The sequence below is a fragment of the Dasypus novemcinctus genome, chromosome 2 (assembly GCF_030445035.2).
Source record: "Dasypus novemcinctus isolate mDasNov1 chromosome 2, mDasNov1.1.hap2, whole genome shotgun sequence".
Taxonomy (NCBI): domain Eukaryota; kingdom Metazoa; phylum Chordata; class Mammalia; order Cingulata; family Dasypodidae; genus Dasypus; species Dasypus novemcinctus.
This window is the reverse complement of record NC_080674.1, coordinates 188174651-188194623: the sequence shown is the minus strand read 5'-3', so window position 1 is coordinate 188194623 and position 19973 is coordinate 188174651. Positions and strand designations below refer to the sequence as shown.

The window sequence follows — 19973 nt, the reverse complement described above, 5'->3', positions numbered from 1 at the left end:
AGGGATGTTAATGCCTCTCCATGGAGGGGGCAGCCCTAACACAGAGGAAGCGGTAAAACCATCCACTTCTTCCACATTTTGATCACCATTTTGATCTTTTCTTCCCCGAGAGCGGCTTGGTGGAGGCCTGGGGTGGGGAATGACAGGGGACTGCAGATTTGGGCTGCACCAGTCTGGCCTGGAGCACCCATTGGATGATGGTGGCAGCACCAGCTGTGGAGGAATGTGGGGGTATGGGGCAGGCAGGTGCACCCCAGCCCAGGCTGAGTCAACAATCCCCACAAGGTGAAGGGGCTCTCATTTTCTTCAGGGCTCTATTCACTCCATTTTCTCCTGAGCAGGCAGAGAGGAAGTACCACCAGCCCACCCCCCATTTTGAGGTCGTTTACACAGCAATGTAACAGGTGACTACAGAGTTGGGGGCTTTGATGTCACATCCAGGGCTGCCCAAAATGGCTGGCACATAGAAAACACCCCCTTTCCCTCTTCTGAGCCTACGATTGAGGAAGCCCCACCCACCAGCCTTGCACTGTCATCTAGCCTGTTGGCCTATCACTGGAAGCTGAATAGATGGCCGAGGTCAGTTTAGGGTCACAAGGGCCCTCGGGTAGACATCTGAACAGTCCTGTGTAGCCTGCAGCTTCACCCCAGCCATGTCTGCTGACAGCTCTCAGCTTATGCACAGGTTGGACAGTGCATACCGCACAACTACACCTAGCAGCCCTGAGGTCATTCTCAGAGGAGCCTTTGGGGTAAGAGTTGATTCAACCTGCCTGAGTTCTGGGACCCCAGTCCCTTCCTTCTCCAGCATTTCTGATGTCCCATTGTTAAACCAACCAACCTTAACTGGTCCTAAGTTTCCTCTCACTTCTGCCCCAAATGCCTTCTCGCTCTTTCTTTGGCCCTGGGTTTGCCTCAAAATGCCTCTAAGCTCCAAGGTCATGCCCCAATCCCATGGTCTCCCTGGCATTTGGTGATCACTGCTCATCTCCCCTTGGGCTTGGGGAGCACTCCAGCCATTCTCCTACTCCCCCATCTTCTTCCTCCACCCCAGAAACATCGTCCTCCCCCCTACTGCCACAACCTGAGCCCCGGCCGCTGAGTCCTGCCTGCCCAGTCAGGTCCTGTGGTTTGGAATTCTCCAGCAGCCCTCCTTCCCGTCTGCATCAGTGAGGGAGGATGAACCAGCCCTCCCGGAGAGGCTCAGGTCTAAGCCTACAGGGCCTAAGGTGGCTGGAGGGCCCAGATGGGCCTCGAGGGAGCTGAAAGGGGGAAGGGGCTGGAGAAGGGAGGTGGTACAGGTACTTTGGGCTCCTCCCCGCCCTGAGCATCCCCAGACACAACATCCCCGCCCCCAGCTCCACACCAATTTCTTGCCAGCTTATAACTCAGAGATATCACCTTTTGCCCCATCCCCTTTCCCTCAGCCAAAGGTGAACTCGTGCCCCCAACATATTTTGTTCGCCCTGCCATTCTTTTTCAAAGTTTCAATTAGCTGCAATCATTGAAAAATCAGAGTTTCATTTAAGAATCCAGAATTCGAGTTTCTTTTGAAAAATCAGGCCTGGCCACACCAGACCCACATTCCTGCAGGGTGGGCTGTAGCCAAGGAGCAGCCACTCCCGTTCTGTGAGGCCTGCACTGTGGTTGCTGGAATTCTAACCCTCCCTAGTGTTCCGGCCCACCGACCTCAGCTGCCTGCTTCTCCACTCTGCATGAGGCAGGCCAGCAAGGAAGGAACAAGCGCTGGAACGACTAGAGGCTGTCCTGTGCCACTACTCCGGCCCCAGGGACCCCTCCCCATTGCCTTCAGGTCTCCGCACATCAAGGAGAGGGCAGAGCAGGGCGGGCAGTGGGGTGGGCAGTCCCGGTCAGGAGCCACCCCAGCTTCTCTCCGGCCGCTGTTTATGGCTGGCAGTGTCCCAGGCACCATGTGTGTCCTGTCCCAGTTCAAGCTGCTGCAAACGTGTGGCTTGCCTTCTGTTGCTTCAGGCCACTCCACATCCAATGGGAGCTGAGCCCCAAGGTACAGGCTTCCTTCCTGTTTGGCCAACTCAGCTGAACGTGCACCAGGGGGTGGCAGCCTTATCACAGTCCAACATGATGTTGAGGACAGTGCAGGGTGCTCCGCCCACAGTCAGGGCTGTGCGGGAATCCACGCGGTACTTGACGGTGCTCAGGCCGCCCTCCCGGTCCACCTTGAACTGCTCCTGGAGGAGGAGGAGGAAAGGGCATGTACTCGGGGCTTCCTGGGGGTGGCTGTTCACCAAGCCCACACGACCATGTCACCAGAGGTTCTGTGATCCCCCGAAGAGGGGGGAAACCCAAAGCTCAGAGAAGCAAAGTCTCCCACCCATGGCTGCACCCCACCAGTGAGCAGGGAAGCCAGGACCTTTGTTGGACTGATATGCTCCTAGAGAAGAGGCTGTTTGAGGGCTGGGGTCCCCATGTCACGGGTGACTGGGATTCTGACGTCTTTGGTTGAACCCCCCTTCCCACCCCCCTTAGCTACATAGACTCTGAGGTTATGCTGACCCACAATCGCCCACAGCAGCCACCAGAACAGGACGGTGCCCATACAAATGCCCACCAACTGACCTGGGGGCAGCAGGGGAGGACGGGGCCGCTGGGCCCAGGGAGACCTTGGTGAAAGGCTCGGGCTGTTGGTCCCCACATCACCACCTACCCGTCCCCGATGAGGGGACCAGCCAGCACCTGTTTCTGAGCCGCAATGCGCTTCTGGTCCCTCTTCCGCCAGGCTGGGTCATGCAGGTGGTGGAAAGTCTTGTACCCGGTGGTGATTCCCGAAGGGCGGAAAAGCTGAGGGTGCCCCACAGAGTTGGTGTCAGGCAGCGCCTTCCTGGAGGCGCCCCGGGCACAGGCCTGCATTCCCATCCCATGGGAGAGGAGACTCAGCCTAGCAGGCCAGGGGCTGACCAGATGGCTATGGCAAGCCAGGGCCCGGGCCGGGAGTGGCACCAGGGTGCCGGGGGAGACGTGTTACCTGGAGCCCGGCTCCTTTGATGCGTCGGTAGAACTCGTCATCCTCGCGGCCCCAGCCCCAGAAGCGGTTGGACATCCCATTGCACTGGTATGGAGACAGGCAGCGTCACCTGCCCACTCTCCCGGGGCACTGCATCTGGTCTCTGTCCCTCAGAAGTGCCTGGTCTGAGCCCGGCGGGGCCAGGGCTCCCCTCTCCGCCACCTCCCCTTGCTGTTCTGAGTAAACACCCAGGTGCACACAATCCCCTCAGCTTCTGTTCTAATGGGGCCTTGAACTTGCGTGAGATTACTGGCTTCTCAAAAATTTTTGACTGGCCCTGAAGGGCCTCTCTGGGAGCCGGTGAGGGGCAGAAGTGCCTGCTACTGCTTGGTTACTGCCCTCCCGCCACACTCCAATTTCTCCCAGGGTGGTGTGCCCTGATCTCTCTCTGGGTGAGAGGCACAGTGGGCTCACGGCAGACGTCTCTTTTTGCCACCCAGCTCAGGGGCTCTATTTGCACGAAGCTGGCTTCAGTCACAGGTAAAAAGGGAGCAGGAGACTTGGGCCCGTGCCACTCGGTTCCTCCTGGCCACCCATCCCACCCCTGTCCCACCCCCAGCCTGGGGTCTGATTCAGGGATGGGCCAGGACTTGAGTCAGGCCAATCAGGAGCCAGTGCAGTCCAGCTCTGGGGCTCCCGTGTGGACTGCTGGGGAAGGGGGGCTTGCATCTTCTTTCAGATCTGAACCTACCTGGATGCCGGGTGTGGCTACAACCCCCTACACCCTGCAGGTCTAAAAATGAACCTGACGGGAGGAGGGCACAGGTGAGCCACGTGGGGGGAAAATGGGGGTCCCAGTGACACCACTGGAAGGGCTGGGCAAGTGCATCTGGAGCCAGACCCCCACTCCCAGCCCTGGACCCCCTGCCCGCAGACGTCTCCATTTTGAAAGCCGAAACAATGCCAGTTCTCTTAAGCTGGTTTTGGGGTTGGGGTGAGTTCTACTAGTACAGCCAAGTCCTCCCTGCCCTCTCCTCCCGCTGGCCGCTCCTGGGCCACGCTGCAAGGCCCTGGCCAGTGCTCTATCTGCCGGGCCCGAGACAGCTACTCCCCCCACCAGCCACCTCCGCCCTGGCCCTCAGAACAGAGAGGCTGGCCTGGGCCTCACCAGCTGGTAGTGCTGCTTGGAGAGCAGCAGGATGCCGCCGACATAGGTCTTGTAGTGGTAGAGTGGGTGCAGCTCCGGGGAGGCCACATGGAAGGGGCCGGCCTCAGGGAAGCCGTAGTCGAGCCCCTCGTTGAGCGGAAGCAGGTCCACGTCGTGCATGGCGATGTAGTCGGTGCTGTTGCCGCTCTCCAGGAAGCCCGCGTTGATGAGCGCCGCCCGGTTAAACCTGTGCGGGGCGGCCGAGGCTGGGCAGGAGGGTGGCAGACCAGCTTGCACCAGAGCCCCCCCGGACTCTGCAGGGGAGACTCTTCTTCACGGCACCCACCCAGGACTCCCCAAGTGCCCAGGGCCAACTTCACTGCACCAACTTCGCTGCGTGGTGCGTGCCCGCCTGGCCCCTCTGCCTGTGTCACAAAGATGTACTGAGTACTCATCCCATGCCACATGTGCTCAAAGCTGTGCAAAACAAAGCCCCTGCCTTCAAGGAAGCTTACATGCTGGGGGAGGCAAATTAAATAAATCAATGAATGGTGGGAAGCGCTGCGGAAAAGAGTAAAGGGTGAGGGGGATAGAGTGTGCTTGGGTGCAAGGTGTCGGCTGTAGCAGTTTGATATAGTTAGGAATTCCAAAAATAGATAGGGATTATGTTTGTGATCTGGTCTGTACCTGGGCATGACTGAGTTATGATTTTGGGTTTAATTGGGCCACATCATTAGGGTGTTCAGTCCCCGCCGCTTGGTGGGTAGGGACTCACAGATAAAAAGGCATGGCAAAGGACAGAGTTGAGGGTTTCTGATGTTGGAGTTTGATGCTGAAGTCTTAAGCTGGCACCCTGGGAAGTAAGCTCACAGAGGAAAGAGAAGCCAGCCCCAGGAAGAGAGGAACCTTGGACCCAGAGAGAAGCAAGGCCCTGGAAGGGAGGAACCCAGGAAGCCTGAACCCTCGCAGACGTCGGCAGCCATCTTGCTCCAACACGTGGAAATCGACTTTGGTGAGGGAAGTAACTTATGCTTACGGCCTGGTATCTCAAAGCTCCTACCCCAAATAAATGCCCTTTATAAAAACCAACCCATTGCTGGTGTTTTGTGTCAGCGCCTCTCTGGCTGACTATACAAGGTGGGTCCGCTGTTCTTTTCTACAGGGTTGCCGGGGGCTATGAGAACAGGGTGACCTTTGGCAGAAACCTGGAGGCTGAGGTAATGATCCCCATGGAATCAGGGGAACAGAACTCCAAGCAGAGGAAAGAGTCACTGCCAAGGCCTGAGGCGGGAGCAGACTCCAGCCTGGCCGGGGCCGGGTGAGTGAGAGGGGATGTAGGAGATGGGGCTGGGTGACGCCGGGCCGGGTGAGCCCTGAAGGACCCTGGCCTCTAGTCTGAGGGAGACGGAAGCCGCAGGAGGGCGTGAAGCAGAGGCGTGACGGCACTTGGCTTCCATTTCAACAAGGTCACTCCACTGGTGTGCTGAGGAGATGGTGGGGCCAGGGTGGAAGCAGGAAGACCGGCTGGGAGACCGTTCCAGTAATTTACCCAAGCGGTGACAATGGCTTAGCTCAGGGAGAAGACGGCAAGGAGTGGGTGGATTCTGGATGTCTTTTTTTCTTTTTTTGAGGTACTTGGGGCCTGGGATTGAACCCGGGACCTTGTATGTGGGAAGCCAGCGCTCAACCACGGAGCTCCCCCAAGTTGGCTTTTTTGTTTGTTTTTTTTGCTTTTTCAGGAGGCACCAGGAACCGAACCCAGGACATCCCATGTGGGAGGTGGGCGCTCAACTGCTTGAGCTGCATCCAATCCCCGGGATGTCTTCTTTTTTTTTTTTTTTTGAGGTACTGGGACTGGGGATTGAACCTGGGATCTTATATGTGGGAGGGCAGTTGCCTCAACAAATGAGACACATCAGCTCCCTGAGTTGGCTCCCTTGTTTACTGTTTGCTTACTCGTTGTCTGCTCATATTGTTTTTTTGCTTGTTGTCTGTCTGTTTTCTTTAAGCAGCACTGGGAACCGAACCTGGGACCTCCCATGTGGAAGGCAGGCACTCAACTGCTTGAGCCACACACACTCCCTGTATGTCTTTTATTTTTATTTTTTTAAAGATTTATTTACTTATTTCCTTCCCCCACCCTCATTGTCTGTTCTCTGTGTCCCTGTATGTCTTCTAAAGTTCGAGCCTAAAGGATCTGCTGAGGGATTAGATGTGGAGGGTGAGAGAAAAAAAGGAGTTGAGGGTGGCTCTAAGGTTTTTTGGCCTGAGAGACTGGAAGCATGGAGATTCCCTTTTCTGAAATGGGGAAGAGTGCAGGGGGGACAGGTTTGGGGTGGGTAGGAAACAAGTAATTCGGTTTTGGCCAGGTTAAGTCTGAGAGGACTCTGTGCCCGCCAAATGAAGGGGCCACCTGGGCAGTGTGGGGTGCAAGTCTGGAGTTCAGGGCAGAGGTCGAGGCTGGGAATAGAGGTTCCAGAGACTCAGGTATAGATAGGATAAGGTGCCCCAGGAAGTGACTGTAGCTGGATAAAGGGGGTTGCCCAAGCACTGGGCCCCAAAGTGCACTGATGTTGAGAGATTAGGGAGATGAAGAAAAGCCAGTAAAGGAGAGGAAAAGGGGTAACCAGTAAGGAAGGAAGAGAACCAGAGAGTGATGTCCCAGAAGTCAAATGGAGGTATTCTAAGAAGAAAGAAGGAATCCACTTGACAAATATGCTGCTGGCAGATCAACAGAGAAGGTTAAGAACCAGCCTTTTGGGAAGCAGATGTGGCTCAAGCGACTGGGCTCCCGTCTACCATATGGGAGGCTCTGGGTTCAATTTCCGGGGCCTCCTGGTGAAGGCAAGCTGGCCTGCACAGTAAAGGGCTGACAGCCCGCGCTGCGAAGAGCTGATGGCCCACACTGCAAAAAGCTGGTGCAGCAGGATGACAAAAGAAAGTGAGACAAGCAGACACAGAAGAACGGATAGCTAATGGACAGAGCAGACAGTGAACACAAACCACCAGCGGGGCGGGGAGAAGTAAAAGACTGGAGCTATTTCAGTCTGTGTGTATGCTGAGGTAAAAGCTCCAGGAAAGAGGGGGAAAGTGATCATGCAGGAGAGGAAGGGCCAGCTGCCGGAGTGATGTCCTTGGGGAGAAAGGGAGGGCAGGGGACCCAGTGGCTGAGTGACCGAGCTGGCCTTGGGGAGGGGCTGAGGTGGTTCATCCTGGTTGCGGGTGGAAAGCCGGGTGTACAAGGACAGGAGGGGGTGGTGGGGAGATGTGGGTGGGGGCCTGCGCCGGTTCTCATCCCCTGGTTCTCGCTCTTCAGTGAAAGGGGAAGCCAAGTCATTGGCCGCAAGTGAGTAATGGGGAGGCCTGCTTCCAGGTGTGAGCGCAGAAGGGGTGACGCGCGGCCAGGGTGGGGAGGGGACTGCAGACTAGAGGAACATGAAGTCTCCGGGCAGCACTCGGGGCCTTCATGGGTCAGCGTCCCAGGGGCGATACTGCGGCGTTGGCCACACCTCACTCAGCGGCCCAGGCGCAAGCGTGGAGTGGACAGAGCCAGTTAATCAGGCAGAGAGGGGCCAGGGAGGTCAGGGTACGTGCTGGGGAGTGATTTCACAATAGACTGTGGAATCCCAGTGAGAAGAAGAGAAAGTAAGGAGGGGGAGAGTGGTGACTAAGTGGGGGGTTCGGGAAGCCCTGGTGGGGCCCAAGCACAGGAGACTCTCTTCCAGAGGGAGTGAGCCGGAAAAAAGGAGATGAGGGGTTGAAACGCGAGCTGCTTGGACTGTGATCCCAGAAGGGCGTGGTTTTTTGGTAACTGCAAGGGTTTGGGGAGAAGGCGGGACTGCATCGGCTTGAATGGTGTGCTCCACCCCCAAGTTCATGTCCACCTGGAGCCTCAGAATGCGACCTTATTTGGAAATTGGCTCTTTGCAGATGGAATGATCTAAGTTAAGAGGAGGTCATACTGGGGGGGGGGGGGGGCGGCCTAAATCCAGTGACTCGGGTCCTTATAAGAAAAGGAGCGGATCCCCAGAGACGCATGGAGAGAAGGCTGGGTGAGGGCTGAGCAGAGACTGGAGGGACGCGGCCACAAGCCAAGGAACCCCTGAACCACCAGAGCTAGAGGGGCCAGGAAGAAGCCTCCTCTAGAGCCTCAGGGCAACAGGGCCTGCTGCCACCTGGACCTCAGGCTTCCGGCCTCCAGAGCCCCCAGAGAACACCTTCCTCTTGTTTTAAGAGGCCAAGTTTGTGATACTGTGTTACAAAAGCCTCAGGAAAGAAGATCAGGCTGCAAGCAACTTTAAAGTAGTGGCCCTGACCTTCCCTTCCCCCCTCCCCCATGCCCACATCCCATCTCCCCCCACAGCCTGTGCGTGTCCCCCACCTCCCTTCCCTCCACCCCCTTCTACCAAGGGCCAAGCCACCATCATCTTCAACGACTTCTACAACCCCCTAATTAGTCTCCCTGTTTCCTTTCTCGTCTGGTCCAATCTATTCCACACTCAGCAGCCACCGGTGATCTTGGTAACACGGAAATCGGATCAGGGTCCTCTCTGCCTCAAACCCTCCCCAAAGACTCCCGGCACACTCGGTGGGCCGGCCGGGGCCTACCGCCCTCACCACCCCAGGAACGACTGCTGCCGGGAAAGGGCGTGGGCCCTGAGGGGGCCCTGAGAGGGCAAGGCGAGCGCCCGGGAGGTGGGCCCACCTGAAATGGTCCACCTGGTTGAGCACATAGATGTGATGCTGGATCTTCTTCCTGCTCAGGAAGCGGTGCATGTGGGGCACGAAGACCAGGAGCTCCTCGAAGCGCTCACGGAAGGGCACCAGCACGGCCAGCCGGTGAGGGCCCCACGACATGTCTTCTTCCCAGTGCTCAGGGGGCAACTCCGGGGGGCAGACTCGGGGCGGGCCTGGGGTCTCCTGCCCTTGTCCTTGGGCTGCCCGGGCCACATCACCAGAGCAGCTGAGCTGCAGCCAGAGCAGGGAGAAGAAGCCGAGCAGGAGGCAGGCAACAAAGAGGTGGAAGACGGAGCATTTCCGGGGGAGGCCGCTGGGGAGCAACCTGGACCTGGGGACAAGAGCAGAGACAGAGTCAGAAACACACCCCCCTTCTCCTGCCTCCCCCTTGAGTCGGGCGCACACAGCTGGCCCAGCCCAAGCGCCGGGCAGTTAGTAGAGAAGCAACGCCAATGCTTTGGCTCAGGCCACTATCTGTGCCTCAGAACCCTGCTGACCTCGCCAGGCCCAGCCCACACTACCTCCAGGAAGTCCTCCAACCACTCCTGGGTTGCAGAGTTGCCCCCTTTCCTCAGGGCTCTCTTACTTTCTGTGAGTCCTGGTCAGACCATGAACCACTCAAAGGCAGGGATGAGACTCTTCCCTTGCACTTGCCTCTCCCCAGAACAGTGGTTTGGGGTTCCAAGGTAACGGCAGGAGCTCCCCCTTGGAAAGATGCCACCCACTCCCAAAATGGTTGCTCTACAGCTTTTCACCCCCAGCAGCCACCTGGCTTCATCCTGCTTCTTAGGTAGGAAAGGCGGCCTCAGTCCCAGGGGTAATAACCCAGTCCCAGGGGTAATAACCTAATGTTTACTCTGGGAAGATGGGATCCACTTCCAAACCAATGCAAGGCCCAAACTGATGGTGGCAGTTCACTCAATGAATGTCAAAGCCTCAGCCCGAGAGAGAGCCCACATGAAGAGATGAGAGACAAAAGAGGGAAGGAAACACCAGGGCTGGGCATAGCACCCAGGCTCATTTCAGAAACAGAAAAGACAGCTGAATGCCATAGACACCGGGGTGGTGCCAGGAGAGACTGCCTGTTGGTTGAAAAGTGCAAAGCAACATGTGGAATTCACTGATTTCTGTCTCTCTCTCTTTGGAAGTTCCTGAGGATACTGAGAAAGGGGCTGAGGAATCCAAGAGCAGGAAAGCTTCCTCCATACACTCCCCTTGAAAGAGTCTGAAAAGGAATCTACTTTATAACCTATGAGTCCCCAACTAGCTGTCGCGTGTCATAGATTCTACCTCCTAAATCCCTCTTTGATCCATACCCACTGTCTCTTTTAATTCAAGCTTCACCAGGTCCTTGCCCTGCTCAGTCCCTTCAATCTCATGGATAATACTCCTCAGCTTACAAGATAAAGGCCACATGCCTTGCCTGACAGAGCCCTCTGAAACCTGGCGCCATCTCTAGTCGCTCCCTGCCACCCACCCGGAGAATCACCCCATGTAACAAAGAGTTTCACCACCCACCTTAGGACTTCCTGCTCCAGCCTTTACACAGGCTGCTGCTTCTGTCTGAAATGCCCTTCCTTATTTTCTTCACCGGAAAGTCCACCCCCCACCCCATCTCCCCTAATCCTTCAGGGCCAGCAATGCCCCCCCCAACCCCCCTCTCTTGGCTGAGGTACATGCTCCCTCCGTTGTGCTCCTATGGCATCTGGCACTTCCCTCTTTAAAGCACTTATGGTTTTATAACTACCTGTGGCCCATTAGTTATGCAGGGGCTCAGATCACGTGGGATTTCTTTCTGGGGTGCCTACACAGGTCAGACAATGGAAGGCTTGCCGAGGGTGTTAAAGGAAGGGTTAGAGCAGGCAGGGCATGCTTTGGGTCACAGACAAGAGCCAGACAAACCTTCCTCTGCCACCCTGGAAGCCAGCAGCCCTGCAGCCAGGCCCAGGTCCCGCCCGCAGGACATCCTGGCAGGGCTTGACTTACCCCGCATTGTTCTGTGGTGGTGGTTTTCGCTGGGGAGGAGCACAGCCCAGTCCTGAGAGTAGCCTGGGAAGGCTGGAACCTCTATAGATTCTCCCTTGCCCTCTGGACTCTTTTTGGGGGTGGGGTGGAGACCCAGGAGATGGACATGGGGTAAGAGTCCACCTTCAGGGGAAGAAGTAGTGACCATTACCAGGGGTAGGGCATTGGTTGGGCAGTCCATGCACTTGCACCTGCTTTCCCTCGGTCCAGCTTCCCCTTCCTATCATGATCACGTCCCCATGGGCACTCTCCATCCTGTGCTCTAAGGGCCCAAACTGCTCTGAGCAACTGAACTAAAAGCCCAGAGTCCCAAATCCCCAGGACAGTGGGAAAGAGAACAGCCACCCCTGGTGCCACCTAATGGCAAACTCTAGATCTGCAGTCCCAGCCGCTCCCAGACCACCCTGGCTCTGGGCAGCAGGCCAGATGAGACCTTGTCTCCTTCATGTCTCTGTTCCCACGGCTGGGAGGAGGGGAATCCAACCCCAGGTTGGCTGGCTCCAGAGCCAGCACTCTTAATTGCTACACTAGCCTGTATTTGTTGCACAAATCTTTGTAACACTGTGTCAAAAGCACAGAAGCTGACTCAGTAAATTTTTCTGTAAACACTATTATGTTCCAAAGGCTGGTGGAAGGGGACCAAAGCGTGGAAATGCCCTCCATTACCTTTCCTTTCCTTCTTCATTCAAACCTTAGTCTGAATACTCAGCTACTCTGGTTACAGCATGTCACAAATTACAAAGGTGACTAGAAGACAACCGGCACCTCCTCTGTGCAGGCTTTCTGCCAAGGGCTTTACATATATCACCTCCTTTAATCCTCACACTCAGCCCTGCAGAATAGATATGATTCTCATTTCAGAGAAGGAAAAGCTGAGGTCAGCAGATTAAATAGTCTGTTTTGGTCAAATGGCTATTAAAAGAAGATTCCTGCCTAGTCCCTGCCTCCACAGTCCATGCTTTCCATTGTATTCCAGGCTTCTTTTCTCAACACCAAAATTCCCCAAAGTAAAGAGTTGTGCCTGCCAAATTCTAGAATCTTCTGGCACCTGGCACACTTAAAAGAGACCCAAGGGAATGAGGGGTCAGTCACTGAGTGGAGAACCGCCTTCAGGTGTTGCGGGTGACAAGCGTGTTCCAGACGTGGCTCAAGTGTTGGTGTCCGCTCCCCCAGCCCCCCCCAGCCCCAAACCTAGGCAAGCCAAACAGCTTCCCCGCACTCTGTTTCAATAGGAACACCACCAGCTAAGGTCTGCCTGGGCCAAGCTCACACCTAAAACATGGAACAGGCCCCATTCCAGTACAGCTGCACCGGAAATGAACTAACGTCTGTGTGTGGAGGGCCTCGAACATGCCAGGCTGTGACCCACCAGGCAGAACACACAGAGCGCTCCTGTCTGGTCTGCTCTTCCGGGTGGCCAGCAAAAGTTGGGGGAATATGAGGGAGGGAAAGGAAGGGAAGGAAGGGCCCGAGACCCCATAGATGCGATGGGGGAGGCAAGGGCCAGAGAAACGGGAAAAACACCCTCCAGGGCTCAGGGTGAGACAGAAAGGGACAGACAGAAGGACAGAGATGCACTGAGAGAGGCCAAACGACCCGCAAGAAGAGCGAGAAAGACCAGGGGCGAAACCAAGCCACAGCGCAACCCAGAAGGGGACAGAGTCGCCAAGGGGCGAAGAGAAACTCCCAAGGAGAGGTCAAGGGAGAAATACAGACCCGCAGAGAGGCAGGGACCCGCGGAGGGACGGCGGCCCGAGGCGCCCGCGCCCCCACACGAAGTACAGGCAGAGAGACCCGCAGAGCCGGAGGCGCCGCGGCCTCGCGGTGGAGACTCCGGGGGCGGCCCGCCCAGGCGCGGCGGCCGCCGCTCACCTGCCGTCCTCCCAGGGCAGCGGCGCCGCTTTCCTCCGGGAGGGGAACATCGTGGGGGGAGGCGGCGGCGCATGGGGCTCTCGGGCTCGCCGCCCCGGCCGCCCGGCCTCCCGGGCCTACGCGGCGCCCCCGCCCCCCGCCCCGCCCCCCGGTCCGCCGGGTCCTCCGGTCCGGCCGCGTCGTCGCCGCCCCGGAGCCGCGGCGCCAAACGTTCCGCGCTGTCTTCGGGGACCCGCTCGACCTGTTGAAAAACTGAGGCCCCGGACGCGGAGTGGTTGGCCAGGAGCCACCCAACAGGTCGCTGGGCTTGGACTGGAACTTAGCAGTCCGGACTTCCAAACCAGAGCTCTGGGAAAAGTCTGCTTCTTCCTCCAACTCCTTTTGCCAAGGGGAATGGGGGCAGCATCTGGGCTTCTCTGCTGCCACCCCGGCAATGCTGGAGGGGCAAGACGAAGCTCAGGGCCCAGTCCTGGGTGCAGCTGTCGCCCCAAGTAGGAGTTAGGGACAGGGCTTTGACGAGAGAGTGCCTGGATTCCAAACCTGCCTCTGCCACTTTAGCTGGGTTCTGGCGGCAAGACACGATCCCACAGTCTCTTTCCTCACCTGGGATCTAAATGGTTCGTGTTCTCTATGATTGCTGTGAGGATTAAAGGAGAAAATGCAAACAGTCTTGGTACAGGGCTGGGCACATAGTCAATGCTATATAAATGAGAGCCACCGTCCAGAAGAGTACTATGGTGGAGTTGAGGCAAGAACTACAGAAGGGAGTAATATTTGTCACCATGGGAACTTAGCCCCCTCTGGGCCAGCCCCTCACCCGGGAAAAGAGAGGGGCAGGGTTGTTACGCTTGATCTCTTCTGCTCTGCCCCGCAGAATGAATAGCTAACATCTATTTATTTCTGTGTGTGAAGTCATTGTTCTCAGTTTTGTTTTGTTTTTAAGATTTATTTATTTCTCTCCCCTCCTCCCCACCCTGCTTCTGTGTCTATTTGCTGCGTCTTCTTTGTCCGCTTCTGTTGTTGTCAGCGGCACGGGAATCTGTTTCTTTTTGTGTCATCTTGTGTCAGCTCTCCATGTGGGCAGCGCCATTCCTGGGCAGGCTGCACTTTCTTTCGCTCTGGGCGGCTCTCCTTAGAGGGCGTACTCCTTACGCATGGAGCTCCCCTATGCAGAGGACACCCCTGCATGGCAGGGCACTCCTTGTGCACATCAGCACTGCGCATGGGCCGGCTCCACATGGGTCAAGGAGGCCCGGGTTTTGAACCGCAGACCTCCCATGTGGTAGACCGACGCCCTATCCACTGGACCAAGTCTGCCATCTGTTCTCAGTTCTTTACCATAGTTCATCTCATTGAACACAGCCAATTTGGTTCCACCATTTATGACCTCAACCACTGTACTTCAGAAAGAATGTCATCCTGGAAGGAAAACGAGTCATTCCAGCAGTCCCCCGTCACCCCCCTAAAACCCAGAAGCATATCACCCACCGATTCACCTTCTTGCTGTAGGACCTACACCCTACACCAGAACCCTTGGCTAATCCAGCCAAGGTTTGGCTGATGACAAAGGCAAGGCTCTGCTGAGACCAGTCAGGTAAGGCCAATGATGGAAGCAGGAGGTAAGGGCTGTGTGGCCTGGAGAGCACAAGCCCATCAAAAGGAACAGCCACCACTCAGCCCAGCCAACTGCTGCATGTCGCGATGAAGGTTCCCTAGAATAAAACCCAAATTCTAACCTAATTAAAAGAATGTGACCTCCACATGATAAGTCATGTTAATAAGTACCCTTGAGATTAGGTGATGAGAATGGCACTTCATCTCTCTAGTCTTCCCTTTGAAAACCCACAACCCCAGTCTGATCATGAGAAAAACATCAAGAAAACCCCAAGTGAGGATGAATTGTATGCTTTATTAATATATATATTGATGAAATTCATTTGCTTAAAAAAATCCGTATGGGATTACAAGAGGCCCTAAATAACAAAAACAATCTTGGTTAGAGGTATACATATATTTGAAAAACACACACACACACAACAACCCAATTGAGGGACATTTTATGAAATACCTGACAGGACTCCTCAAAACTCTCAAGATCATCAGAAACAAGGAAAGTCTAAGAAACTGTCACAGACAACAGGAGCCTAAGAAGACATGATGAGCCAATGTAATGTGGGATGCCAGAAGGGGGAAAAAAAAAAGATGCTAGGTAAAAAGCAATGCAAGCTGAATAAACCATGAACTTTAAAAGAAGGCATCAATACTGGTTCATTGATTGTAACAAAGGTACCAGGCTAATGTATGCCAACAAGGGAAATTATTTTTGCAATTTTTCTGTCATTTTAAAGTCAATCCAGTGTGGAGGCCTAGATGGCAACCAAAGGTTAGAGTACATGCATTGGGCTACTGCAGTCAAGTAGCCCCCAAACTTGTCTTCCCACCCCTAGTCTTTCTTGCGCACTACCAAATTAACCTCCCTCAACTTTATCTTTGGAGCAGGGTTGGGGTTGGGAGACTTCTACCCTCAACTTTCAATTGCCAAGTAGGTTATGTCCAAATATCTTACCTGGGGATAAGGCTCTTCCAAATTTCCCTGCGGCTGAACCAGTGTCAACCCACACTTACATCAGCTGTTTGCCTCTGCTTCCCCCAGCCTCCACAGCCCTGCCTTTTCCCTTCCTCTCCTTCCAGGTCCTTGCTGAAATCCCTTGCTCTTGGTTAAGCCCCATCAATATCTGCATCTCCACCAGCCAAGGAACTTTTCTGTTCCTTCCCACAGCTGTAGCCTTCTTCTGCTCAATACACACTGCCTTCCTTTACTAGGTACTTCCCTGCAGCACCTGCAACAGTTTTGTCTACTTACTCTGAAAAGGCAGGGAGGGTACTTCACATGGGAGCTGGTACAGAACAAACAGTGCAGCTTTGAGCCCCAGCTCCACAGTTTACTTGTTGGGTGGTCTTGGACAAGCCTACTAGCCCCTATCCCAGGAAGCTATGGAGAGGATGTAAAGAATGAAGCTCACACTAATGGGACTCAGCCTGCAAAGTGAGGTGATTTGCCCACTGGAAGAGCTGACATTCTCTGAAGCACCGTGGTGTCATGCCCACTGTAAAGAGAAACTTTACACTTGGGAAGTGGATGTGGCTCAAACAGTTAGGTGCCTGCCTACCACATGGGAGGCTCCGGGTTCAGATCCTGGTGCCTCCTAAACAAGACGAGAAAGACAGAAAGCTGACACAACAAGATGATGCAACAAGGAGCAACAAGAGACACAACAAGCAGGGAGGAGAGGTGGCTCAAGTGACTGGGCACCTCCCTCCCCCATGGGAGGTACTAGGTTTGGTTCCTAGTGCCTCCTAAAAAAAGATGACGAGCAGACAGAGAACATACAATGAACAAACAATGAGTGCAAACAATGAGTGGGGGGAATAAATAAAATAAATCTTTAAAAAAAAACCTTACACTGGACAAGTCAATTTTTTTTTTAATTGGGAAACCAATGTAACAAACTTAGACTTATTGAAAATGAAGTCAATAACCAAGACCCTGCAGGCCCCATCTCTGGCCAGCACCAAGGCCTCTGCTTGACATGACCCCTGTTCCTTTAGCCCTAAAAGTAACAAACCGTGTGAAGATGTTGGAGTCACTTTCCCCTCTACCCCACCCTCAACTGACACCCTGGATCAGCAGGAAGTCATAACCAGACTAACCTGCTTAAAATCCCAAATTAGCAAAGGAAGACAGACAGAAGACTGGCTTGCCCACCCCCTCCCCGACCTCTATCCCACCCGGACAACAGCCCCACATCCCTGATCAGTAACACTGTGATTCTGAGGTGCCCCAGGGCTCTCAGCCCCTGGGAGATTACTGCAAAGGGCCAGAGCCCAGGGGAAGGGGCAGACATTTGTCCCACCACCAAAGTATTAGCTGGCCAAACTGCTGCCCTCGGCTTGTCCCAGGGGGTGTCTGCAGCCCCCCTCCCCTCCAGAGCACCCACAGCAGGGAACAAGTCCTCCCACCACAGAGAAATCAGTTCCAGGAGGTCCTTCCTCCCCCAGCCTGGGAGGAAGGATGGCCTGTTGAGGCTTGGGATGGCTACACCAGCTTCTTGGCTTCAAAGAAACTCTTGAGGTGCCGCATCTGCCAGACACCGATGGCCACAAGGATGAGGGTCTGCAGAATGGACCACCACAGCACCCGTTGGTTGGTGCTCTCGCTCGTCTGCCGGAAGCGCTCTTCTCGCCACTGTGGGAGGGGAGGATGAAGGGGAGCTGGATCTGGCTGGGCCCCACAGGGGGCTGTTAGAGCTGCTGGGTTCTTGCCCCAAGGAGGCCCCAGGGCCAGCCAGCTTTGCCCAGGTTATTGGCAAGTGCCTGCAAAAAGCCAAAGCGCCACCCCACCTGTGTAGAGTCAGGCATCATCTGGGGACTATCTTCACCTTCACCAATCAGATGACCTCAGGCAACCCACTTGTGTTTCCTGAGTCTCTTTCCTCACCTGTCAGGGACAGTCCCCATTTGGTCCTGCCCTGGTGTCTGGGGAGATACAAAGTCAGTGTGGTATCACACCATGGGACCTAATTGCCCTGGACTCTCAGCAGGGAGTGGACTTGCTCTGAGTCCCCTGTCCAGGTCTCCCAAACAACTCCTTGAAGACTGTGGGCAGGGGGTGCAAAGTGGTGGCCTGAGCACTGGATCTGGCCCATGCATGTTTTGTTTGGCTCACACGGTGTTTTAAATTTTTAATTAGTTGCCAGCATTCAAAACACAGGAAGACTTCACCCAACAAACCTGGATGTCTAGCTACTCTCGAAAACTTGGAAGCTCTGACAATCCAGGGCCTGCTTTCTGCACGTCAGCCCAGCCCTCATCTGGCATTGCTGGCACTGAACAACAGCCGCTCCTGCTTAGAAGGGTCACTGCCCGACCAAGCCCTCTGGCCACAGGTTCACCCATGCTCCCTGCCTGCCTCCTCAGCTCAGAAGTCTGTGACGCCTGATCATGGGAACAGCACCCAAGGGTGCTGGTATCAGTCTCCACCGTGGACGTGAGGGCAACAACAGTCTCTTATAACTGGTGACTTCAAAGACAAAGTGGAGTTACTAAAGCCCAGCCCACCTTCCAGACTTGCAGTGAATGGTCAAGGTGTATAGGTAGGTCCCTGGGGGGTGGCAGTCATAAAGAAATCTGACACGCAGCCCCCGGCTGAGCTAGTGGGTGGCTTCTGAGAAGAAGCCCACAGGTCCTGGCCCACCACTCACCCGCTGGTAGTTCTGTTCCTTCTGGATCTGCTCCACTTGTTCCACCAGCTGTCGTACTCGGAGCTGCAACTCACTCAACTTGTCTTTGGCAGCAATTTCTGCATAGTCATTGGCGTGTTCACCCACTTGGATGTCCAAGTGAACTCTCTGGGAAAGACAAGGGAGAGCAAGGGAATCAGGCAGCCCTGCTCCCATCCTCCAGCCAGCGACTGACAGCTGATACCCCACCTTCCTTCGTTTGTTCGTGGAGCCAACACTGACTGACCAAGGTCTCATCAGAGCCCAGCCCTGTGAGGTGCTGGGCACATGGGCCAGAACCCTAAGACTTGACCGATGACCGGACTGAAGGAGATACCAAGAGTCCAGCATCCATGCCCTGCCACTCACAGGAAACCCAGTCTTCTTAGGAGACATAAAGTCCCATACGTTCATCCCGCTGCCAGAGGCCCACCAGTCCCCAGTCCTGATCAGGGCCCGGATGCTGAAAGCTGCTAGTCCCACATGGGTCCACTTACCAGCATGCCTCCAGCAAAGAGGGAGAACTTGGTGGAATTGGAGTGAAGACAGATCTGGTGCTCACCGGGAGTATGAGAGGTGAAAGTGAACCTGCCCTCGGAGCCATACTGTCGGGCCAAGATGACCTGTAGGAAGGGGAGACACTTCAGCGGGCGTGTGTGTTCGCAAGGGCGGGATGGGTTATAAGGGAACTGCCTATGGTCCTATGTGCCATAAAAGTCGACATGCAGCACCTTGGACACGTCCCAGCACTAAAAGGCCTAGAGCTGCTTATCTGAGACCTACCACAGGCCTGGGTAAAAAGGGTTTTTGTTTTGTTTTAACGTCTTTATTCATCAAAATTAAATGCTGCTCACTCTTTTTGGAATGTACCCAGTTTTGAGAAATACCAAAAGTCTAAAAGTCAAAGCTTTAACGTTGACAAAACCCTTTGATTTCCCTCACCACAGTTCATCCATCCATCACACCTAAGAGAACAGGTGGATTTTCATTTCACAGACCAGGAAAACGGCTCAGAGAAGGTAAATGAGCTCAGTAGGGTCGTGCAGATGTCAGGGGTAAGGGGAGAGGAGCAGTCCAAATCTGGCCTGGAGCCAAAACTTGCGATCCTCCACAACACCAATTGTCTCTCCCCGGCCAGCAGATGTGGAAACCAGAAGGGAAGTCCCAGAGCCCGCGTGACCCGGCGCTGGAGAGCGGGGCGTGGGGCCCGGCGGGCGTGAAGGGCTGGCTCACCTTGTCCTCTGGGTCCTTCACTTCCACGAACATGCCAAGCCCAGGGGTGGCCGGCTGGTACTCTTCCCGCTGCTTGTCATACAGCTGCGTCCGATAGTTTCCTGGAGGGAAGCCGGGAGAGCGCTGGTCGGCGGAGCGCGAAGGCCAGCTCCTCCCCGCACTGGGCACGCCCGACCCTCCCGCGGCCCCCGCCCCAAGACCTTGGTCGGGTTCCACATTCTCCCCCTCGCCCCGCACCTATGACCATAGTCTCGTCCGGAATCTCCTCAATGAAGCACTTCTTCTCTGTCTCCCCGATGTGGAAGTAGAGCGCGCTGCCGGGCGCCGCGCCCCACAGCAGCAGCAGGAAGACCCGCACCGTCCAGCCCAGCCCCGCTCCCAGCCGGGGCCCGACGACCCTCACGCCCTGCTCAGCCATCTTGCACCACCTGCCCGCGCAGCCGCCGCCGACCGCGCCACGTAGCCCAGACGCCGCCGCAGGGCCTGCCGGGACCGCGAGTTCCGGCGGGCGGACTACAAATCCCAAGATGCCACGCGGCTTCGGCGCGGCAGTCCCTGATTGGGGCGCGGTTTCCACCTGGGATCTAGGTCGGGGTGGAGGGGGAGTCCCCCAGAATGGCAAACATTCTTTCCGTTATCCTTCCTCGCTGTACGGCGACTGGCGATGAGTGTCAGCTTTTTACAGATGATGAAATTA

General features: G+C 55.5%; 2 protein-coding genes across 3 annotated transcripts; both read right to left on the bottom strand.

The window, feature by feature from the left end:
- Positions 1-1504: 1504 nt before the first annotated feature.
- Positions 1505-12902, bottom strand: B4GALT7 (beta-1,4-galactosyltransferase 7). Of its 2 annotated transcripts, XM_012524437.4 has the most exons (7): positions 12765-12902; positions 10854-11015; positions 8836-9198; positions 4152-4377; positions 3005-3088; positions 2716-2820; positions 1505-2210 (listed from the first exon to the last, which is right to left on the bottom strand). In XM_012524437.4, exons 1-7 carry the CDS (start codon positions 12812-12814, stop codon positions 2055-2057), a joined length of 1146 nt encoding a protein of 381 aa, XP_012379891.2. In that variant the 5' UTR covers positions 12815-12902; the 3' UTR covers positions 1505-2054. The 2 variants fall into 2 exon arrangements, with proteins under 2 accessions (XP_012379891.2, XP_058139066.1); XM_058283083.2 differs by lacking the exon at positions 10854-11015.
- A 1751-nt stretch (positions 12903-14653) lies between these two features.
- TMED9 (transmembrane p24 trafficking protein 9) lies at positions 14654-19744 on the bottom strand. Its single transcript, XM_004456526.4, has 5 exons — positions 19514-19744; positions 19277-19377; positions 18541-18666; positions 18026-18172; positions 14654-17010 (listed from the first exon to the last, which is right to left on the bottom strand). The coding sequence occupies exons 1-5, from the start codon at positions 19692-19694 to the stop codon at positions 16861-16863; spliced, it is 705 nt and encodes a 234-aa protein (XP_004456583.1). The 5' UTR covers positions 19695-19744; the 3' UTR covers positions 14654-16860.
- Positions 19745-19973: the final 229 nt, after the last annotated feature.